Source organism: Capra hircus, chromosome 19 (genome assembly GCF_001704415.2).
Source record: "Capra hircus breed San Clemente chromosome 19, ASM170441v1, whole genome shotgun sequence".
NCBI lineage: Eukaryota > Metazoa > Chordata > Mammalia > Artiodactyla > Bovidae > Capra > Capra hircus.
In genome coordinates this window covers 41,897,546-41,921,699 of record NC_030826.1, presented here as the reverse complement: position 1 = coordinate 41,921,699, position 24,154 = coordinate 41,897,546, and the positions used below count along the sequence as shown (strand labels likewise).

Genomic DNA, 24,154 nt, shown 5'->3' with positions numbered 1-24,154 from the left:
CAACCTGGTCAGAGCCACAGATTCAGACACAGTGTGTGGGAGGGACAGAGCCCTGACTCAGGTCCACCTCCAGCCCTGGAAAGGTGGCCCACGGTACTCGCCACCAATCCTGCAGTAACTGACCCTGTCCTTCTTGCAGGCAAGGTACAGCAGGGTCTGGAGGAAACCACTTGTCACCAATCAAGAACCTGCTAGGAATCTCACTCTGCCCCATCCCCTCTGCTCTCCTAAGCTTGCTCCTCCTTCTGAGTTTTCGCTACTTTGATGATCACTGCAGGGGTGGATGTTACGGATGCTGTTAGAAAGAGGCACCCTGGTGACCAGTTGGAACTAGATGTGGGCAGTTTTGTGGCAGGTTGTCCCAGAGAGGTTGCCAGGTCGATTCTCCAGCTCAGGCTCCAAAGTGTGATTGGTGTTGGCTGGCAGCATAGGAACGATGCCCATAGCTATCTCTGGGGTGAGTTTTGATTCCATACAGTTTCTGAGTAGTGTCCCTGGGGATGGGATGCAGAAGTAGAAGAGACACTGGTTTGTGTTGAGGCGTCGGGGGGGGGGGGGTGAGGGGCGGGGGAGGGCAGAAGCAGAAATGGTCCAATTCATATTGTGTTGTTCAGTCGCTAAGTCGTGTCCGTGTCGGACTCTGCAACCCCACACACTGAAGCACACCAGGGGAACAGAAAAAACAGAAATAGTCCCGATCCATATGAAGGGCAAAGTGGGGCAAACAGAAGTGGTTTCAATCTGCATTTATGGAAGGATGGGGAGAGCTAAGGCAGAAGTGATCTGGTTCTGTATTTGGCATCAGAGAACAGAGCAGGTTCTGGTTGGTGAGGGGAGAGGCAGGGCAGAGGCGGAGGTTGGGATTGAGCCAAAGGCGAAGCGTGCTGGTTAACAGCTGGGAGATAGAGCTCTTTCCACCCGGTAGCCGCCAGAGAGCCCTTCTGATAGCGACTCCATCATCTTCCCATCTCAGAATGTCCCTAACAGTCGGGCTACCAGAACTGACTTGGCCTTAAAGCGCCGAGAGGCTTCCCTGGGCTAGCGAGTGCTGAAGACTGGTCCACGCAGCCTCACGTGCATATTCACTCACACCATGTCTTTCCTTTCTCAGTTCTGCACACACAGCCTTCTGCCCTGTCGCAACGCGCTGCCTCTCGACTCCCCTCGGGGCGCCAGGAACCCGCGATGACGCGGTCGGCGGGCCTGGCCTTAAAGAGTTCCCGGCCGGGCTCCGCCTAGCCGGCAGCCGGCTCCACCCTAAGCCTAAGTCCCAGGCTGCCACCGACTCCTCCCAAAGCTACGAACTACAAGTCCCGCCACCCTTCGCGCGCTCTCTCCCGCCTCTCCCGCGCCCTAAGCCGGCGCTGCCAGTGAGTAGGCCTAGAGTACCTCCCATTGGTCTCTCTGCCCTGTCAGTCACCTGAGAGTACTGAGGGGCGGGTCAGAGGTGGAGATCCGGATCCGGAGCGGCTGAAAGGCGGAAGTGGAGGCCGGAGCCTGGGACACAGCCGGGGGGAGAGGAGCGGAGCCTGTCCGAGCCCCGGCCTCAAGTAACGCCGCCGCCCCGGAGCCGCCGTGAGTGTGCCTGACCTGGGACCCAGTGTCTCTTTCGTGTTGAAGCCTCTCCGGGGCAGCCTTTCCTCCCGCCCAACCCTGGCTTAGGGAGATACTGATCCCTCCCCCGATCCGTAGCCCCTTCTTAAGGGACTCCCCAGGCGTCGAGCCAGAGCTGGGAGATCTCTTCTTTCCTTCCCTTATCTGCCCTTCCTGAGCCTTTGGAAATCTCTGTGGCTCTTCTCTGGCCTGTCTGGTCCGATTGTGGGAGGGAGAGCCCCTAAGTTCCTCTCTCTCTGCTCCCAGAATTGGAGGAATCTTTGTCAGGTGTGAAGGATCTTGTCCCCCTTCTCTTTCAGAGGTAGCCCGGAGTGTTGTCTGTCGCCTTTTTCCTGCCCCTCACTCCCCATCCCATAAAAACAGTTGTCCCTCCAGCCCTGGAAGAATTTTATCTCGATTTCCTGGGGCTGGGGCTGGGTGGGGGTGGGGGTCCTGGGTGAGACTGCTCCCACAACTCCTTAACTTCCTCTCTCTCCTGAAGCCAGAGAGCCACCGAGGATCTCAGCAGAGTTTAAAGTCTGGATCACTCTTTAGGAATGAGCTGTCTTCTTGTCTTGCCCCCTCAGCCCCTGTTCTCTAGTTGTGTTGTTCTCTTGAGTGTATCGCTCACTCTTCCTGCCTCTGAACAATTTAGCTGAGGTTTGCTCAATCCTAGCTACAGATCACATAGATCAGGGTGGCTCTGCCCATTCATTATCTTCTCTCTCCCCTCCTCCTCCCCACTTGCTGGAGTCCGAGCCCTGTCCTCCCAGAGCACGTGAGTGGTTCCAAGCTGCCTCAGAGGGGACTGCTCCTCCTGGGACTGCTGTCTGTTGGTCTTTAGGGAAGAGGGAAAAGACCAAAAATAAAGAGTCTGGAACTAAAGAGTCCTGGGCTATCTCTTTCCATCCCTATACAAGCACACTTACCTCCTTGATCAACAGGTCTCACCACTTTTAGTCCCAGGGTCTATTTCCATTCCCCTCTGGGCTTGATCATGTAAATCGTAGGTTACAGAGAATTAAGTTGAGGTCACAGTAGCACCTCTGGGTTCTTAATGTGTTCATTTTTTGTAGCCCAAGGAATTCCTATGCATGGCAGAAAGTGCTGATTTCTCCTAGCTTCTCCGAGCGACGGCCTGTACTGACATCTGATCCTTGTCCACTGCTTAGGACTTAGGTGTGTGAAATGGCTGCTGTCTCAGACCAAGCTGGGAGGTTCTTTGTTATGTGGCCAAAGTACAGGCCAGAGACTGTACCTTAATGAGTGCAACCTGACTCTGAAGGCCATGACTGACCCTTGCTATCTACAGTGGAGGAAGGGAGGGAAGGCCATGCAATCTTTGGGAATTTCTGAAGCTCTTCAGTGTTCTGGGCCATCTTTACTGCCCTTGGATGCTCCTTACAAGTATTCCAGTTGTTTTGCCTTGAGATCTTTTTGACTTCTTTTGGACAGTGTCTGACTCCTATGAACTTTCGAGCTAGACCTAGGATGCACTTATTTCATTTTTTATTGAACAACAAAAAAACCTTGTTAGTGTCAACAGTCAGGTCACAAGCTCTCTCTGTCTCTCTGAACTTCTTTGGAGATTGCTGGAGACTTCTGTGACTAACCTAGCTTCTCTAGCCTGGCCAGTCTGTGTTCTTGAGGGGCAAAGCCAGAGAAGCTGGCTGCTCGCTGGCCATTGGTCTCTGACCAAACTTACCTCCTCAGTATTGGGGTATAGTTTCTGGAACTCTGGGAGTCCTGGGATGAGGCTAGCTAGCTTTCTGAGGAGACCTTCTTTGTTTGGGCTTGGTCTCCCAGCTCTGATTCTAAAGCAGGCTTTTGAAGGAGAAGCTCTCCCTTTCAGAGAGACAGGAAGGCATTAATGTCCTGGGTTAGGCATGTACTTCTGTCATCCAGAGATTAGAGAGTCCAAGCAGAGATCTGACACTGCTTGGCAGAGAGAGGGAGGGCTGTGGGTGGGACAGAAGCCCATCCCCTCTGATGCCCTTCTTCTCTTGTCTTGCCTCTGACAAACAGTAGGCCTTTTTTCTTTATACTGTGGAAGGGTGGTAACAACTAATTTTTTATAAATCAGTTTAAAGTTGCCAAGTTCTTTTCACACGTGTTCCTCACAAGAGTGCTGGAAGATTGTGGGACTTGTATGTCCACTTTAGAGACGATGTTGAAGGAACTTAAGTGGCTAGCCTTAGATTACACAGTCAGAAGAAGGTCGAACTGGGTCTGTTTTGGGATTTGATGTGCCTCATCTTCCCTAATAGCGGGTCCTCCTTTGGTCTGTTTTTGGAAGGCATGAACATTCGGATGGGCAAGCAGTGGCCCAGGTGCAGACCTTTTAGCATCCTCACCAGTAACCTCCTCTGAGTCTGGTTTTCTGCCCCACCCTCACCCTACCCTCCTGTCTTCTTTCACCCCTGTTTCTGGGGACCATGGCAGTTATGAGTCCCAAGTCAGGACCCTTCAGGGCCTGAGAGTGCATGCCATTAATTTCTTGGGAATCTGAAAGTCATGATGGCTGGAAAATGAAAGCAAAAGTGAGTGGACTCATGGTCCCTCTGGGCAGGGTGAAGGGCACAGAGAGGTGGTGGAGCCGGCCTCTGCTTAGCCTCCTGATTCTCCCCTGGTGCTGCCTACTGCTTACAGTGGGAAGAATGTGGCAGTCCACCAGGGGCTCCTTTCACTGGAGTTTACATGGAAACACAGAATAAGGTCAGAAATTTAAATTCAGCCCCACCAACCAAGTACTTCTCAAAAGGACCCTTCTTCCTCTAACCCTTGCCTGGTAAACAGAGGTGGTGTGGTGGGGTGGAAGGCACGAGAGCTTTAGAGTCAACCAGGCCTGAGTTGTCATCTGGACTCCCTCATGTACCAGCTGTGTGGCCTTGGACTTGTTGACCTCTCTGAGCCTCTCTTTCTTCCAGTAAAATGGGGATACAAAATATCTTGCCAAAGTGGAAACAAAGGGGACAAAGAAGTTAGTCTGTTCCCTGGCACAGAATAGATACTCACAAGGTCCATGGGGTTTTGAAGGTACATCGTAATTTATCCCTAGGATTCTGAGTCAGTGTTTCTGCCAGTTTTTACTGTGATGCCTGGTGCTTGGCTGGATGGTTGCCATGTTGTCTCATTCCGTGGATGGGGAACAGAATTGATGTAGGTTGTGTTCCCATTTTACAGAAGAGAATGCTGAGGCCCTGATTCTGCTCCTCCCACTGGGGGTTCTCAGACCCACTGGATACTCAGAATCATGGATCTTTGCATCTCCTAGGGACTTCAGTCTTACGCAGTTTTAGACGTTTTTATATTCAAACAATCCTGAATCTATTATAGATTGGAATGCAAAGTTTGCATATATTTAAGCTAAAACAGGAAACTTGAGGACAATATTTTCGTTCCTGCAGGCTGCTTTGGGTTCAGTTCCCAGATTTCTGGGCTTTTGCATTTTCTCTCGCCTGAGTTGAGTCAGGGGTACTTTTGTTGGGGCCATCTGAGAAGTATCACTTCAGATAGGATTTGTAAACCAGGATGTCCCCCAACCCAGGTAATAGTGCTTTCAAGAGCCTTGACAGAGTAGAACTGGAGTATTTCTTTTTATTTTTGGAGTGTTTCTTAAGAAGTTCTCTGCGTTAATAGCCTGGTACTGTAGAAGGTTGGTTTTCAGAGTAACTATCCCATCTCCTGTATATAGGAACAGTCATCCAAATAAAAGCTACATTTTTGAATCGTGCTTCCTGTGTGCAAGGACAGACTGACTGCATTCAGTCCCCAGGTTATGGTGGAGTGAGTGGCAGAGCAGGAGGAAAGTTGAAAGTCTGTGCTCGGGCCCCTCGTCACCCTGTCTCTGGGTGAACTGTGCGCTTTTCCCTTTGCGTGGAAGGCCCTTCTCCGCCTCCCGCCTGTGAGCCGCAGTGCCCAGCTTTTCTCTCAAAGCGCAGCTGGAACATCACTTCTCTGTGAAGCCCTCCTCTCCCGAGGGAGTCTGAGGGCTTTCCTCTTGCTTGTGCTTTCCTTTCATTGCTTGTGGTCTGCCTCCTTGTCTAGCAGATGAGCCCCGTGGGGGCACCAGTTGTGGCCTATTCTATCTCTGTGCCATCCTGGCACCCAGCATAGCAGGCCCCCCACTGTGGTTGTCCAAGGAAAGGGCAGACATTCAGACCTGCCCTTGAAGCAGATGGCAGCCTGTTTCCTCTAACTCACCCAGCGAGGATGCAGTGAGCCTGGGATTCAGGCTCACATCCCTCTGATCAATTTCTTCGTCCAGCCGCCACATAGTTGCTCAGAGATAGGAAAGCAGACAGGTAAACAGGATGAATGCTACAGTACAGGTAACAGGAGGGCCAGAGATAAGCCACCAACTCAGTTTCTAGAGGGTAGAGCTCTCCGGATATCACGTCCCACACAAGCTTTCATCGGAAAAGGGCATGGCCGTGGCCGTCCATGGTCCACTGACTGCCTCCCAGCGCCCATGCACCTGGTCGCTGTGCCCCGTGGCTGTGTGTGGTGGTGGGGCAGTGCTGACCCCAGGCCAGGGTTTGGCAAGGGTTGATGGAAGTGAACTCGGCTCTGGTCCCTGGGTCCTCGCTTGCACGTCTGCACAAGGCTCATTCTTGTAAGAGTGGGCCTGAGAAAGTGGTGTTGGCAGAAAAATTGCAAGGGTCCTAGAGTTTTCACCCAAACTGCACACCCCCCCCAACTCCCACATGGTTTCCACTGTGATTAATATCTTACATTAATTAGTATTGTACATGTGTTACAATTAATAAACCAGTTATGCATTATTGTTAACTAAAGTCCACAGTTTATTCACAGTTGCCTTTTTATAAAAGTTAATTACTTGGTTGATCTGGCGGTGACAGGTCTTGGTTGCGGCACACAGGGTCTTCGGTCTTCACTGTGGCATGCAAGCTCTTAGTTGCAGCCTGTAGGGTCTAGTTCCCTGACCGGGGATTGAACCTGGGCCCCTTGCATTGGGAGCGAAGAATCTTACCACTGGACTGCCAGGGAAATCCCACATTTCCTTGGTTTTTATCTAGTGTTCTTTTTCTGTTCCAGGATCCCGTACAAGACACCGCATTACTTCAGTTGTTATCTCTCTGTAGGTTCCTCTCCGCTGTACATTTTTTTAGACTCTCCTTGTTCTTGATGACCTGGACGGTTTTGAGGAATATTGGTCAGATATTTTATAGCATATCTTTCAGTTGAGATTGGCCTAGTATTTTCCTCACGGCCATACTGGGGCTATGAGTTTCGGGGAGGAAGACCACAGGGCTAAAGTGCCATTCTCACCACATTGTATCAAGGACGCGTCCGCTCTGCGCCGGCTGAGGTGTTTGTCGGGCTTTCCCACGTCATCATCTCCCCTGCCCCTTTTTGTGCTCTCCTCCTTGGAAGGAAGCCCCTCTGAGAAGTCCACACTGGAGAGGTGGGGAGTTATGCTTCTCTCCTCCCTGGCAGAGGATCTATATGGGTTGTTTCGAACTCTCGTACACAAAAGATTTGGCTATTCTCCCCCATTTATGTATTCAGTGAGTTATATCAGTATGGACTCGTGGGTGTTTATTTTACACTGCGGTTTATAATCCAGTGCTACTTTATTGTTCAGGTTGTCCCAGCTTTGGTCGCTGGGAGCTCTTTCAGCTCCCTTTGGCCTACCCCCATCCTCTCGGGGTGTTTTGGTTTTCAGTTTTGTAAGCACTTCCTTACTTTTTGGCACTGCAGGGTGCTTCAGGCTTACCTTGTGTGTTTCCTGGCCTGGTCCTAGAATCAGCTGGCTCTGCAGGGCCCCTCCTTTTTAGCAAATGCTTCCTCTCAGCTGCATTGATATGGAGTTATATGGTTGGGCTCAAGTTATTTCTCCTCTTGATGGTTAGTCATAGTTGCTGAAGCCTCCAGGGGCAGGTGAGGTGGAACTGCACCTGGGAAATCCAGCCCGGGAGACTCCTGGGAGCTGACCCCAATGGCCAGCAGCTGCTTCTCCATACTTCTCCTACCCTCTGCCTGATGCTTTTTGACTGAGCCCAAAATGGTCGGATTTGGTATTTACTTTGGAATTTACTATCCATTTGGAAGGATGAGGTTCATAACCATTCCTGTATTTCAGGTACTAAGTTCTCCAGCCAAACCTTCCAGAATTCTTGAGTCTGGTAGGCGAGTCCCTGTGGTCCAGGCCAGCATTCTATTGCTGTCATTCAAAAACAGACCTCCTCTTTAGGGGGGCTTGCACAGGGTTTGTGGCTCCAGGCAGGCCCAGGGCAGGCTGTCACTTTGAGCTGTGATCCTGAATCACTGAATAGCTTAAATCCTTCCGTTGTTGTGTCATCCCTCTGAAGATGTGTAACCTGCTGGAAACACTAACTTGGGACCTGAACAGGAGTTGGTTTACAAGCCTCTTGCCTTCTATTCAGAGCTCCATGTGTGTCCCCTTCAGGTGGCTCTGTCAGAAGCATCCCAGGCGTGGGGGAGGGCGTGGGTGGCCTCCTGAACCCTGGCTGCTCTGCTAGTCATCAGATTGCTCTCTGTGCGGCTCTGAAGGCTGTGGTGATTAATGACACCAGTCTCCAAATCCCTAGCATTTGCAGCCTGGTGTTTTAAAAGGAACTCTCGTGTCTTTGTCAGCTGTCCTAGCCCTGTCCCCTCCCCCTCTCCACAACCGAACTACTTCTTCCCTTTCCTGAAAGAGGCTCTGAGATGGAAGGAACGCCGTTTGGCTTTACGATGTTTCATGTTGTGGGACTTTTATTTTTTTTTAAGAGTTCTTGTTTGCCTGGTTGGGGGCTTTCACTCAATGTTGATTGTTTTTTTGGTTTTTTTTTTGGACGACGGTGGTGGTCCCCACCCTCTGTTCTCCTGGCTTTGGAAGTCAGTCTCCAGAGAATACAAGGTTATGGTTGTTTACAGGACAGAGGACATCAGCAGTGAGCTGGTCCTTTTTCTCAGGCACTGGGGGAAGTTGTTGTCTTAGTCCATTTGGGCAGCTGTACAAAATTACAGCAGACTGGGTGACTTACAAACAAAGAAATTTACTTCTCACACTTCTGGAAGCTGGAAGTCCAAGATCAGGGGCCCAGCATGGTTGGGTTCTGGTGGAGGCCCTCTTCCAAGTTGCAGACTGCCCACCTCTGGCTGTGTCCTTGTGTGCTGGAAGAGGCAGGGGAGTTCTCTGGGAGTCTCTTTCATTAATAAAAGGGCACTCATCCCACTCATGAGGGCTCTGCCCTCACAGCCTCACCTCCCAAAGGCCCCACCTCCAGACACCATCCCAGTGGGCATTAGGGTTTCAACATAGGCATTTGGGAGAGGAACGGAAGTATTCAGAGTCAAGCTGTTGTCCTCCTCAGCACGCTCTCCAGATGAGGGGCACTGATACACGGGGTCCGGGAAAACTGGAAGCAAAAGCAGTACGTGAATAGTGTTGGAACGTTTGGTGGAGGACTCCGCTTTGTTGGGACCTCCCCGCCACAAACGTTTACAGGGAGAGCTCTCCCTGCGTCAGCTCGCCCTCAAGTGCTTGGTGGAGTCTTTTCTGCATCCTTCCCCAGCAGCCCTGGGAGATCGGTGGTGCTAATCTCTGTTTTGCACGTGAGGAGGTGGGTTCAGTGATGCAGTACAGACTCACCCTAGGAACTGGCAATTCTTGGACCTGAAGTTTGTCTGACTCCAGCCCTCGTGCTCTTCACCCCTGTGCAGATGGAACCTAAGAGGTTCTGTCTGGACTGTGGAAGCATCTCTTCCTCTGGGCTATGGCTCTGTTGAGGGATACAAACCGTATGGCAGATGGGTGTGTGTTGCAGCCTTGAGCTACCCCATTCGCTCGCCAGACCTAACCAGTCTGTATGTGCCTCTCAGGCTCGGTTCACCACACTGATGCACACCCACTGTGCGTCAGGTTTGATGTTATGCGCTGTTAAAACAAAGAGAAACCCATAGTCTGCCTTTGAGAATTTTATATTGCGATCGTTTCATCTGCAACAGTGCCCTTAGTTTCTCTCTCTTTCTCACTTCCAGCCCTCAAGCCCCCAAGTTCTCCAGACTCTTGCCACCGACCACAGTCATGAAAATAGGGCCATGAAATAGAAGTGTGATTCACTCATTGAAACCTGTTGAGACTCATGCATTGCCTGACTTCTTCCCCTCACCCATCGACATTTTGTACGACAAAAATTTAACAAAGGAGAGATCAGCCTAAAATACTGTTCTTTGGGATGCAGACTCCCTGGAGCAGCCATCATCCCTCAGACCCCGCAGCAGGAACTTTGACCTTGTTTCTTGGTGGCTGGGCAGCCTCTGACCATAGCGTGTGGGATGTCTGAGCAGGAGGAATTTGGTTTGCTAGATCTAATACCTGATTCTTTTCCCCTGCTTGCCTGTGAAGCATGACCTCTGCCCTCTGCTCTCTGTTGAGAAGCTAAGGGCAAAACAAAGCGGGGCAGTCACTTAAACCGGCTTTCTTTCTTTCCTTTTTTTTTTCTTTTTTCGTTAAGGACAGGAAGGGTTTGTGAGAGGTGTCAGTTGTTGGTATGAGTAGCTCGGTAGGCAAGTGTTGCTGATGACCCTGACTTTCAGCAAAGGTTTTTGGAGGCTTTTCTGGCCTGGGGCTGCCGTGGAAGCAGCCGCTGTCCAGGCATGTACTCCTGGCTCCTGCAGAGACCTTCCCAAGACAGAGGACTCAGTGGGCCCTGCGTTGTTGAGATCCTAATTAGCGCTGTCTTAGGAAATGAACTGTAGGAGCATGAGCAGCTCAGACAGAGGAATCGTGAGGCTTGTGGGTTGGCCGGTATCCTACATCCATTCTGACTGGCTTCCACGTGACTCAGACTCCATCCTGGGACCATAGTAGGTATAGGCTGGGATGAGGGAGGAAGCTTGCCCGGCTCTCTTCTTTGTGTTCCACCCAGCCCTGGCAGGTGAAGAACCGGGGATGGAGTGAGGGTGGGGAGCCACCACACCGCCTTCGTCCCATCCCCCCTCCCCTGTAGCTGGATGCAGAGGGGTTTGTGCCACCAAAAAAGCGTCAGACTTCCAATTGGGCTTTTGCTTGAGGCCTCTTAGAGAGCTGCCCTACATGGGGCCAGAGATTCTGACATAGCCTTGAGGACTGAGGTGTGCTGAGCTGGAGGCCAGGCCGTCTTAGGGAGAGTCTCTTAGTGGCTGTGGTAGGCCCGTGCACCTCCAGGACCTCTTCAAATCAGTAGGCAGGACAAGCCTCACATGGTGTAGCTGCTGGCAGACCCCTGTCTGTCTGGCCTTCCTCACCACCCTGCCACCCAAGTGACCAGCAGAGAATCCCAGCACTGCCCCTGGGTCCCAAGGCCCTTGGGTAGATGGTATGGACGGGCACACTGGCCGGGCCATGTCAGCAGATCCCGGTAGATAAGCCCCCGCCCCTCAGCAGCCTTTTTGCCCATGGACACAGGAAGAGAGGGCCTGGAGGTTTCCATCCAGCGCTGACTCTGCTGTCCGCCTCTCCAGGGAGACCATCTGTGGTCGAGGGCTGAGAAAGCAGCTTGGAGATTGGGGAAAGATTTCTTGGGGCTCTTGCTGGGGCCGGGCATGGGGAGGCCAGGGCTCCGACCTCAGGGGTGGCTTTCACCCAGCTCCTCCTGGCATCTGTGCTGAGCGATACTGCCAGCCTCCCCTACCAGGGAGAGGGCTGCAGGAGCAGCCACACTGTCCAGGCTGCTCCTTGGCACGGCTCCAGACACGGGAAGGCCCACGCAGTCACGTGTAACCAGGGTGTGTGCCTCTTGGTGTCCCTGCATGCGGTCCCTTCGGCAGGTGTTGGTATAGCTGGTGGACCCCGTGCTCACAGCCTCACTGCGGTGCAGGGGTCTAGGCCCCCAACCCCGTGGAGTCTCCCTGTTGGAAGAGAAGAGGGGAAACTGCTCCCGGTTGAGGGAGTTGGGCGGGCTGGGGCAGATTCCGCGGCCTGTCCCAGCAGTAGGACCCTCCCCTCTCACTCCATCTGAGTCCCCCTCTGGGATGATTTCTCTCCCTGTCCCCTGGACAGGGAGTCACGTGCTGTGACTGTAAAGGCAGCACCCCTTCCCTCTCCTCCTGCTTCCATCTCCCCCAAGCCCCTTCCTTCCTTGTGGGATGAGATTGCAGCCCTGGCCCCATACACCGTCACATTCTCCCCAGATCTCAACCTGCGTGCACTGCTAAGCTTCTGGCTTCCAGGGCCCAGCTTCCTCTATTACACACTCCAGATGAGACTCAGGCCCTTGGTGTGGTGATTCCACACAGTTGCCAGTGGTCACGCAGGGAGGACATGCCTCTCTTTGAGTCCACCCCTAAACCCTTTTCCCTCTGGACTGCTTGGGGAGTGCAGAGAGTCTCACCGCTGTAACCTCTTTCTCCACACTGAAAAGACATCAGCGTCGGCTTTTCCATGAAGCTTTAAACAACCTTAAAATTCTTTAACCCACAATTAAGTACAAACCATAAGTATGTTCTTAATATGTATGCAGCAGGCACATTTGTTTATGTTGAATTCTACCATCTCGCCCCTTGTTTGTTTGGGTATCTTTGCTCTGTTGGTCCTCTTCTAATTCAGACAGCATTTTTTTGATTGCCTTTACTCTGCATCTTGTAATACTAAAATATAAAATATTTTATCTATAGGGGAGTTAGATTGGTCTCATGTTTCTAGACTTTAAGTTTTCATTGCTGTATGCAAAATTCTGTACCAGCAGCATTTTAAATCTTTTCATTAACATGTAACTTATATACAGAGAAACTTACAAGTCTTAAGTGCATTTTTGCTTGTGTAGACATCCATGTGGGTGCGCCTGGTGGCTCAGTGGTAAAGAATCCACCTGCCAGCGCAGGAGATGCAGGTTTGATCCCTGGGTTGGGAAGCTCCCCTGGAGAAGGAAATGGCAGCCCACTCCAGTACTCCTGCCTGGAGAATCCCATGGACGGAGGAGAGCCTGGCTGGCTCCCGTCCTGCTGCAGCTGCTATGTAGTTGCTAAGTTGCATCTGACTCTCTGTGGCCTTGTGGGCTGTGGGCTGCAGCCTAAGCTCTTGCCCACAGACTGTAGCCTGGAGCCCCTGGGGACGCAGAAGAGTTGAACACAATTTAGCAACTGAACAACAACAGACATTCATGTGTCTGCCTCCCGAATCAAGATACAGAACTTTTCCATCCAACAGCATGCTTTTTTTTAGTTTGATACAAAACTCCTTTTTCCACAGTTAAAAGCCATATTTTGGTGGCCCTGTTACTCTTGGTGGCTGTAGCGACATTATTAATATTCTTGGGCTTTCTGTCTCTGATTGGGGAGCCTTGCTGGAGTTATAATCCTGGGCTTGGGCTCTGCCACCACCCGACTGTGACCCTGGGCAGGTCACTTCGCCTCCCCTTCACCTCCTCTGTGATTGTGAAGAGAAGCATTGAGCTTTGACAACCAATGAGTCAAAGCTAGTTAGTTAGGCTGTTAGTAGTGTGACAACCTTGCTGTTCACAAGTCCCTCACCTTCAGGAGGATACTGTGCCATGCACCCTGCATGTTGTTTCATTTAATCTTGTTTCATTTAGCAACGCTGTGTGATTGGTGTTAGGTAATACCATTTACTAGATAAGGGACGAGGGGCTGAAGCTGACAGCGGTCACTCGTCTGACTTGGCCAAGGTCACTCAGGCTTTAACCAAACCCAGTTCAGCCTCCCAAGTCCTGACTGCTAATAGTGCCAGGAAAGGGCGTGGCGCCTCCTGTGGATCTTGACTCCTGTCTCTCTGGATCTGCCACCAGCTGGAGGCCTGGGTAGTCCTGCTGTGCGTCTGCCCTCTGGTCCTGGGTGCCAGTCTTGGTGGTTCTGGTTTTCCCCTGTGCTTTTAAGTCTAGGGGTGAATCAGCTCCCCTGCTGATCTGAGCTTTTTAATGTCTTACACCTTAGATTTAAAAAAGAAATTTGTGTTTATTTTATTTTGGCTCTGCTGGGTCTTCGTTGCCGCTGCTTTCTCTGGTTGTGGTGTGCAGGCTTCTCGTCGCAGGGGCTTCTCTTGTTATGGAGCATGGGCTCAGTAGTTGTGCCTGGGCTTAGTTGTTCTAAGGTTTGTGAGGTCTTCCCAGACCAGGGATCAAACCCGTGTCCCCCTCACTGGCAGGCTGATTCTTAACCACTGGATCACCAGGGAAGTCCCCCCACCTTACCTTTTGAACCTAATTACCTCTCCTACCTTCCCTGATTTGCTCATTCTCTGTAAGTTAACAGGTTGCTTCTGCTGTCCTCTTGCCCAATTCTCACCGTGTTAAATATTCAGGAATGCTTTTATCCAGAGTAAAGTATAGCTGAAGAGTCACTGGCCAGCACCCCCCAACCCCCAAGGCTAACCTTGAGTAAGCAAGTCTAGAGTCTCAGCCCAGCCTCTGGCCAAAACGAAATCTGGTTTCCCTAATCTGCTCACTATCCACGCTGTGCTGGGACTCTCAGCTAGAGGAAGTTTCTGAAGCAAACAGGAAGTTCAAGAGACACCCACCAGCTGGAATTGCTCACTCTTTACCAGGAAGGACAGAGCGTATCAAGTGGGTGACTTCATGGATTAGAGAAGGGAGAGGTGAACTTTTCGAGTATGGATGCTGGGGGCAAGGGTGACACTCCAGCAGCATCTGGTGTCTTGGAGAGGGCTTCAGGTGTTGGGCAGAGCCAAGAGCCAGTCCCCACCCCCAGCTTGCTCCACCTGTACTGTCCACAGTACCCAGCTGGGGGCGCCTTTTTGTCTCATTTTCCTCCCTCCTTCCTGTGCCAGCTGCAACTCTTGGGCTTAAATCAGCCAGGTAGAATCACTTAGGGAACTTATTTTTATTTTATTATTTTGGGGTTTTGGCCATGCTTCACAGCTTGTGGGATCTTAGTTCACTGACCAGGGATTGAACCTGGGCTCTTAGCAGTGAAAGCGCTGAGTCCTAACCACTGGACTGCCAGGGAATTACTAGGAAACTTATTTTATCTTTTGTTGTTATGTTTTGTTTTTTTAATTAATTAATTTTTTTGGCTGCTCCAGGTCTCAGTTGCATCATGCTGGAGCTTTCATGGTGGTGCACAGGCTCTGGAGTGTATGGACTTCAGTAGCTGCAGAGTGCAGGCTTAATTGCCCTAAGACATGTGGTGTTCCTCAATCAGGGATGGAACCCAAGTCCCTTGCATTGGAAGGCAGATTCTTGGGACCACTCGGAAAGTCCCAAAGAGACTTATTTTAAAAAACACTGATTTCTAGACTCCACTCCTAGAGATTCTAGATTCAGTTGGTCAGCCCTATTTTCTAAACCTAGTGGGTGATTCTGATGGAAAAAAGTTTGAGATCCACTGACCTGGTGGCTTAGACAGTAGAATCTGCCTGCAATTCAGGAGACTCAGGTTTGATCCCTGGGTCGGGAAGATCCCCTGGAGAAGGGAATGGCTACTCACTCCAGTATTCTTGCCTGGAGAATTCCATGGACAGAGGAGCCTGGCGGGCTACAGTCTACAGCAGAGTCGGACACAACTGGGTGACGAAGCATGCGTGCACTGAGCAAGACCTAAGTGTCTAGAGGTCAGAACAGCAGCATCCTGCTCTTTTTTTCCCTCTTTCTCTTACCCCCTTGGTTTCAGGCTGGGCTAGGCTGGGCTGTTCATGGACCAGAATGTTTAGGAGCTCGGATCCCTTCTGCCCTTTCATGTGCCCTATGGAGAAAGGTGTAAGGGTATCTCCGCCCTCACAGTCTCTCCCAGTTGCCTTGAAGATTGGGAGTGATGCTTGTTCTAGTGGCCTCTGAATGAACCAAGTTCTGATATGGAGCATGGGGGTGGTGGGTGGCTGGGTCATGGTGAGAAAGGGCCCTCACAGTGGGTCTGAAGCTCGACACATTTCAGCAGCTTCATGAAAATATCCAGGAGGAAATTCATTCCACTTGTGTTTTTTCTGGTGCTGGAGAAACTGGTTATATATATATATATACACACACACATACATGTTTTGGCCTATTCTATATCTTATAAGAAACTTTGACCATAACTTCAGCTCTTCAAGAGAACTGGATGGATTTCGGTCTGAAAGAAGACTGACTTTTACTGTGTCATTTTGGGTTAGAATGCCACCACTTGACTGCACCTATGGGTAATCTAGCTGCTGGTTCAGGAGGAAAGGTTCCCAGACAGAAGCCCAGTTCAGTGAATTCACCTTTACTACCTGCCGGGGGTCCATCTCTGATTTCCCAGTCTTGGGAGGGGAGGGCCTAGGGCTTCCTCCTGGGGCCTTGGAGTATGGCCTTTGCCTGTCTCAGGCACCTCCATGTCTCCGTGTGCCCTTGGTGACAAAATCAACTTCCTCTGTGCCTTAGTGTCTGGGAAGGTTCAAGACCTTGGCTCATGTGATCACTGAGTGGGGCCAGGAAAACCACGAGGCAACAGGCCATTAAAAAAAATGCTGTGTGTGCCTGCTCAGGTGTCTCTGCAAGGCAGGACTGGCATCCAGGAAGAACATGTCCCCAGCCAGTTTGTACTAGGCAGAGCACCTGCAGCGAGTTATAAAATGCAGACGCCAGGCCCTTCTCCAGCCTATACCGGAACCTCCGGGGGCTGACTGCACGAGTGGTTTTGTTGTGTAGACTGGGTTGCGAACCACTGCATAAAAATTATATGTCTCTTCTTCTGACTTGTTTAAAAAAATCAGAGTTGTCTGGGCAGGTTTGGAAACCCGCTGGCTTGATAAGAGCAAGACTTAAGTGTTACCTCTATTTTTCTTGACTTGTGAGTGCTGCTTACCCCCCACCCCAGTAACCCTCAGCCCCGGCTGTTTTGGTTTTCTTGGAATTGTGTCTTCACCTCCTGTTCCCCTTTCCCCACTCATTCATACCTCCTTCTCCAGTGCCCCAGCCGCTCTCTGTTGCTGGGCCAAGATCACGCATCACGTGGACTCATGGTACTAACCAGCCCGTAATTCCACTGTGGTTTCACACTGTCGCTGTCACCTGGCCCTGGGCAGCTCCTCCCACTGGTGGCAAAAGTACACAGGGACTTCAGGGTGGCTGCGATTGGCAGCCAGAGCCAGCCCTTGCTGGGCCAGGAAACTACTGCCACAAAAGGAGAGTCTCATTCACCCAGCCGCTCAAAACCAAACACAGAGGGAGGGCATTGCCTCCACAGTGCCCCCTACAGCGGGGACTGTGGCTGGCATCCAGGTTCCCTCACCACATTCTGGGTGGCTCTGAGCAGGGCAGTTAACACCTGAGCAGCAGGCTATATCTGAAAAATAGGAGATGGTTTTAAAGCTTAAAGGAGATGTTGGTTGTGCAGTTGTTCAGTAAATGTCAGCTGTCTCTGAAAACCATTTCATTTGCTGAGTGCTCTTTGAATTCCCTGTTTGTTCAGAACACTGAGAGGAAGGCGACAAAAGAGCCGAAAGCACAGACCTGGCCTCAAGGGCGCAGTGTAGGGTCTTGCCAATATCACTGATTGGGATGAAAAGAGAAAGCATCTAAAACTAGAAAATATTTCAAAACTAGCATTTCTTGTCACCAAGTGAGGACTCCCCCCCCATACTTCCTTCCTTGTGCTCTTGGGGAATAGGTGGCCCCCGCTTCAAACCTCTTTTCCTTTAGAGCCATCCAGAAAGGAAACTCTTGTTCCTGGTTAGTGAATCACTCTTCCTGAAGCTCACTTTTTCAGCGAGTTGCTGGGAGAACTTGGACGTGGAGAAACGATTTGAGGTTGCACAAAGCGAGCCCTTTGTGCCTGCTTCTCACATGAGCACAGACCACTGCTTCTCACAAACACCCCCCTCTTCATTCACACCCCCTCCTTTGACTGGCGGGGAACGTGCTCCCCGTGCTCAGGGGCCAGTCGGGCTGCCTTGCTCTGAAACCTTTCCTGCATAGACTCTGTCCTGCAAAGGGCAGTCTCATCCAAACCTTTTCTTCTCAGCTTAGGTTCAGATGCCCCACAGCGTCTTCAGGATACAATACCTACTCACAGAGCTCGTTTGTCAGACATTCTGTGTACGTTCTCATACCAGTTAATCTTCTAGAAGCTTCTGGAGATGGGTGCCTCAGCCTTCCTTTCAGTCCCAACCACCACTAACAGAGTGACTAAGATGTCAGTGTAGGAACACCAGCTCCGGGTGGGGTGGGGGATATGCAGGTCTTGGCTCCTGTGTTTGTCTCCGCCCATCCACACCTCCCTCCTTGCCCTCCTCCATGTCACCCTCTGACTCTGCCAGTGGAGAATGGAACTGTGGCCTCTATTTAAAAGGGAAATTTGGCAGCCCTTCTGACTGCCAGCAGAGCTGGCTGGCTGTGGTGTGTGTTTGGTTTTGTGTGTGTTTGGTTTTTTAATGTGTGTGAGACTTCTGGGCCATCAGAAATGAGAGAGCTGGTGGGGGGCCGGGGGAGAGGCTCAGGAGGAGGGAGTGAAATGAAGCTTTGATTCCAGCGCACAGTCCAGCCTCAGATTGAGAAAGTTGGTCAGTCCTTCTGGAGATGACAGGACAGAACGACTCTTTTGATAACAACGTGCACCTGGCCGGGCCCTGGTCCCTAAATGCCCATGAGGTTGACCAAGCACCTTGTCTAAGAAGCTTTCCACGGGGACTCGCCGTTCCCTGGTTGGCCTCACCTCCCACTCTGGCTTTGCTTAGAGGCGGGCTGTGATCTGAGCTGCCAGGCCAGAGGTCCACTGTTGTTGAGCTAGATCCTAGAATCTTCTGAGCCAGTTTTTGATGCCCCATGTTGCCTGTTGACTTACCCAGCAGTCACCAGGCTGGCAGATGCCCGTTCCTTTCCTTTGGGTGTTAACTTGTATGCGAAGGTACATTTCTGGGGTTGGGAAGTCAGTGTGTTTGCTGAGAACTGTGAGCCTAGAGTTGGGTGGCCACTTTTCTCTTTACCATCAGATGGTTGTAGGGCCAAGAGATGTGAATTATAGCCTAGTAAGGGCTCATGTCCTAACTTCTGGAAGAGTGGGGCAGGATGTAGAGGGAGAGGGGAGGCAGTCAGCCAGGTCGTCAAGGAGGGCGGAGGGAGTGACCTGTGGTTTAAGAGGGGCTCACTGGGCCACAGTCTTTATACTAACCCAGTACTTCTGATCTCTCCCTTATAGTTGGAGTCCCCCTCCCCACTAAGTGCCTCTTTGCATAGCACCGGCCCCTGCCCCCACGCTCACTGGTACCACTACAGCGGGACGGGCCATGGCGGGTCGGGGAGGCGCAGCACGACCCAACGGACCAGCTGCTGGGAACAAGATCTGTCAGTTTAAGCTGGTCCTGCTGGGGGAGTCCGCGGTGGGCAAATCCAGCCTCGTCCTCCGCTTCGTCAAGGGTCAGTTCCACGAGTACCAGGAGAGCACAATTGGAGGTGAGTGGGCCCGAGGGCAGGGATGGTGGTCTCAGGGAAGTGGAAGAAATGCCTGGGCATCGAGGAGAAGGGACACTTAACTGCGCCCAGGCTAAGCATGCCTCGGGCAGCAGCAGCTCGCCTCCCCTAAACCCTGGGATTGAATCCAGCAGCTGGTCTCCATGTCTGTGTCCCAGCAGACATTTAGTGAGAATAATCCGAGAGACTAAAACCGCCCTCTTCCCCTGGTTCCACCTCTTGGTTTACCTGCGTGGCCCGAGGTACCCCCCCACCGACCTGGGACGGGAGGGCTCCATGTGGGTCTCTGAGGATTGTTATCCTCTTACCACAGCCAGGCAGTGCATCAACCCTGGAATGGGGAAATGGCCTTGTGAGAGAGGGCTGGTGTTTCTGAAGCTGACCTTTAGCCCTTCTTGAGCCCTAACCTGTCTCTGATTTCCTAGTGATTTCCTAGCATGTAGCTTGTGATGGTCTGGTCTCAGCCTCCTGCCTCAGTGGCTAGTATACTCCTCGAGGGGCTGGGGCTGACCTTGGGCTTAAGTCATCCTTTTTCTACCCTCTTGGTTTGGTAGGAGGTTTCCAGGCAGCTGGAAACAGAATGGGCCGTGTCAGCAGTCTTCGGCTGCCTCCTCAGCACTCCAGTCAGGAGCTGAGAGGGGGAAGTGAGGCAGTGCCGCAGGCCCCTCAAGGAGGTGTGGGGCGGGTGGCTGCAGAGGGCCAGCTTCCTCCACAGAGCTGCCCGGAGTCCTCTGCTGGCTCTCCCGCTTGCCAGTCCCAGCTCCAAGACTCTTCCTTCGAAGCACATGCACAGGTGCTGAGTGTTCCCCTGCCTCCTCCGGCCAAAGATAGGGTCACTGTGTTCCCTGAAGGTCGAGCCAGTCAGGAGTGAGTTGAGGGCAAAGCCAAGGGTGGCGGCAGCCGGCGTGCCTGGAGGTGGCAGGGGCGGCGATGGGAAGCCAGTCACCCAGCCTCTGCCTGGCAGTAGCACGGTGTGTACTTCATTCTTCCCCAACATAGCTGAACGTGTGAGAGTGTCCTCAGGACACCAAAGGCCAGCGACACCCCTGGGCTGGAGCAGAGAGAGGGGCTCGGAGTGTTCTCTGATGGGAGAGCAGAGGAGGGCGTTGGGCCCACCCTGTTAAGCTTGGAGCCTGGTTTCTCCTGTAGTCTTCCTCTCCTGCCCCTGCTGCTGCCCTTCAGGGAGGGCTTCTGCAACAGCTTTCCTTCTCCTCCCACTCCCTCCTGGCCGGGTCTGTAAAGCCTGTGCAGCCCCGGCCCCCTCGACACACACAAGCACCAGCTCTGCCTGCCGTGCTCAGCTGCTCTGGCTGCCAGCTTGGGGGTTTTCGGTGCCCCCCTCAGCAGCAGGCTTCTGAGCGCCAGCGCCTGGATGGCTCAGCACAGATGTGTGGGGGTGTTTTCTCAGCTCTTCCGCACCTGATAACACCGCCTTCCCTCTTCCAGCGGCCTTCCTCACACAGACCGTCTGCTTGGACGACACAACAGTCAAGTTTGAGATCTGGGACACAGCTGGACAGGAGCGGTATCACAGCCTGGCCCCCATGTACTATCGGGGGGCCCAGGCTGCCATCGTGGTCTACGACATCACCAACACAGTAAAGACTTTCTCTTGCTTCTCCACCCTTTGTTCCTGTTTGGGGTGTGGGCACATTTTCCTCTGGTGTTGGCGGGCGTCTCTCCAGAATCTTTAGGGTGGGGGCATCTTAGACACCTGGGCGCTGTCAGCTCCAGCCTCTCCAGCGAGTGGCCCTGGGCAGAAGGCCCGCTCTGTCCTGCTGACGCTCTGGCCCTGTTTCCCCAGGATACCTTTGCACGGGCCAAGAACTGGGTGAAGGAGTTACAGAGGCAGGCCAGCCCCAACATCGTCATTGCGCTTGCAGGCAACAAGGCGGACCTGGCCAGCAAGAGAGCCGTGGAGTTCCAGGTGGGGGACAGAGCAGACTTGGGGGGAGGACGAGCTGGCTGCACTAGGCTTCCCCAGGCTGCTCGGGCTTTGCGAAGGACTGCATGGTTGGTGGTAGGGGAGCTTCTGTCCGAGTCCCCTCACGGCTCGAGCACAGCCTAAAGGGAGTGTCATCTGCCGCTCTGCCTTCTGTGTTCATCAGGGTTGGATGTGTGTGTGTGTGTGTGTAGATAGCAGAAGCTTCAGCTTACTTTTTCTGTAAACTGACTTTTTAACAAAACAGTAAAAAACTTCTTTTTTTAAACACGTGCACATCGGAAATTTTTAACAGTACAGGAAAGTGTATAGGATGAAATTTGGGTCTCTAACCCTAGAAAGTCAGTCCCCCTCCCCCCAACTTCCTCTCAATTTCTTGTCTTTCTGGAAAATATACACAAGTCCTGTTGTTGTTCAGTCGATAAATCGTGTCCGATTCTTTGTGACCCCATGAACTGCAGCACGCCAGGCTTCCCTGTCCTTCACTATCTCCTTGAGTTTGCTCAAACTCATGTCCATTGAGTTTGCCATTCAACCATCTCATCCTCTGTCACCCTCTTCTCTTGCCCTCAATCTTTCCCAGCTTCAGGGTGTTTTCCAGTGAGTTGGCTCTTTGCATCAGGCCAATGAATCTCTTTCTTTACATACTGTGTGGTTTTTTTTAACCAGTTCCCACCTGATGGATTTCTAGCTGTGTGTAATTACAAAAGACTAGAAACAGTGCCGTAGTCAACATCCACATACTTTTGTCCAAGTGTGTGAGTGTATTTATTTGTAGGATAACTTTCTAGAAATATTTTTTAGCCTAGTAATTTTGAAAAGCAAGAGGGCAGAACTGGGGCCCATGGATACTTGAGTCAGACATCTGCTGATGTGTGTGAGCTGAGAGGTGCTGTATGTGACGCGGAGAACTCAGAACAGGGGCGCCTTAGGCCTGAAACCCGCTGCATCGTGTCTGTCGTATGGAAGACACTCATCGGGGACCATTGTTCTCCTGGGTCTCAGCCCCTGTCAGTGTTTCCCTCCCACTCACTTTCTCACCTCTGTCCAAATCAGGAAGCACAAGCCTATGCAGAGGACAACAGTTTGCTGTTCATGGAGACATCAGCAAAGACTGCGATGAACGTGAATGAAATTTTCATGGCAATAGGTAAGTGGCCTCTGTTCCCTTCCCCCAGCCAGGGCGTATTACTTGCTTGCTGTCCTGTCGTAGGTCTGTGGGGTCCCTTCATCAACAGATCTTTTACCATTTTTAGTACTTTGATAAAATTGTTTTCTTTTTCATCTCTCAGATAAATATAGTTCACTCCAGGAATTTCTAAAACCTGAGCCCACGTCTCAGCACTTCACTTCCAGACCCTTTATTGTACCACCATCTAAAACTATACATCACCAGCTCCCTACCCACTACTTAGGATTTTTCCCCCCCCTCCTTTGGATCTAGAGTCATCCTGTGTGGGTTTGAATCCTCACTCTTCCACTTATTAAACTCTGTGGTCCTGGGAGAGTTATTTAACCCCTCTTCGTCTCAGTTTTCTGCAAGACCCAGAACGCACTTGGCACATAGCAGTGAAGCCATCAGTATGCTGGGTATCACTGATTGGGTGGTACCCAAGTGGCCTTGGGAAGAGTGCTGGGGTTCCCTCACAAACACACATCTTCCTGTTCCTCTCCCAACAGCTAAGAAGCTTCCCAAGAACGAACCCCAGAATGCAGCTGGTGCTCCGGGCCGGAACCGAGGCGTGGACCTCCAGGAGAACAACCCCGCCAGCCGGAGCCAGTGCTGCAGCAACTGAGCCCCCCTTGCCTGCCCACTGCCCCCACCTCCTCCGCCTCAATGACCCGACTGGAATCCACTCTAACCAATCGCACTTAACGACTCGGGCCACCACTGGGGGGGCAGGGGGAGGGGTCCACCATGATTTCTCCGTATCATTTTGATCATAGGCCGGAGTGAGTTATTCCACCTGCACCTTTCTGTACAAATACTAATTCAATTTTAAGTCTTAAGTCACTTTTTTAATATATATGATCTGCTCTTCCCATTTCCTGCCCTTTCTACTGCTCTCCCCCTCTTCTTCTGCTGGTAGTAGCCACGTGCCCCTGTTCCACCCCCACCCTGGTGTGTGGGGAGGCAGGGGTTGGATCAGTTACCCTTCTTCCCCTCTTGCTGATTAGCGGGCTCAGCAGGAGCATCCATATCCTTACTGTGTCTGGAGTGTGCTTGGTTCTGGGTGGCGGGGCAGGCCCTTGGGGCCAGGGAAGGGAGAGGCAGCTCTTCCCTCAGCTGGCAGTCATCAGGCTGCAGCGCCCGCCTTACCCCCCAACTCACAGCTGGGAGAGAACCCACAGCATTACCACAGCATTATTGTGACAGCCACGAACCCATTGCTCATAGCCCTCTTCCCCCTCGTCCTTGGTCACCCTGACCTCTGGCTCTGAGCCCTGTTCTGACCAAATCACGATGATGAGTATTTGGGGGTGGGTGGGTAAGGGGGGGTAGTGGGAGGGAATGGAACCAACTTTTTCTGTATTTTGTATTGTATGTTTTCTTCAACATGTAACCAATCAGTATCTTGTCAATATAGTCAGCCGATCGACCTCCCGCTTGTCTTCCTTGTCTTTCTCTCTCTGGCAGAGTTTATCAGGCCATAGCCTCTCCAGCTTCCTTGAAGTTAATTTCACATGAACCTCTAAATCTTCTTAAACAAAAGCGTTCTTCCCCATCTAAAGTGAGGGGATGTTGGTGGTCATGGTAACCAAGAGAGAGAGGCCAGCTGTTACCAGCTCTAACCGGGTGGCATGGGGTAAGAGTGAGCTGAGGCTGAATCTCACCAAGATGAAAGTTGAGGGTCCAGCATTTGCCTCTCCTCAACCCCCTCCAGATTTTATTGGGGCATGTGCAGTCTATATTTGAAAATAATTGTTCTCTCAACACCAGAAACAGCCTCTTTGGGGTTTCTTGACTAGTCTGTACTAGGCTGGTGAGGGAATGGGGTCCTCTCACCCTTTTCCCTGAAGAAGAAGGAACACCCCAAGACCTTTGGAAACTTGGCTAGTCCTAAGGCCAAGATAGCAGCTCCACACCAGATCCAAGTCACCTGGTTCCCCGTCTCTCCCGGGGCCTTCTGCTGGTCCTGGAGTCCAGTGATGGTGGGGCCCTTTCGGCTCTCTGCTGCTCCCTGCTGGAGCTGCTGGTCCAAGCAGTGAGCCGAGCTGAGTGAAACAACACTGCCCACTGTCCCTCCAGCTTCCCCCCAGGGCCTGA

At 51.9% G+C, this 24,154-nt stretch overlaps 1 protein-coding gene across 1 annotated transcript; it reads left to right on the top strand.

The window, feature by feature from the left end:
- Positions 1,425-23,491, top strand: RAB5C (RAB5C, member RAS oncogene family). Its single transcript, XM_005693844.3, has 6 exons — positions 1,425-1,575; positions 18,673-18,926; positions 20,391-20,542; positions 20,749-20,871; positions 21,943-22,036; positions 22,567-23,491. Exons 2-6 carry the CDS (start codon positions 18,761-18,763, stop codon positions 22,680-22,682), a joined length of 651 nt encoding a protein of 216 aa, XP_005693901.1. The 5' UTR covers positions 1,425-1,575; positions 18,673-18,760; the 3' UTR covers positions 22,683-23,491.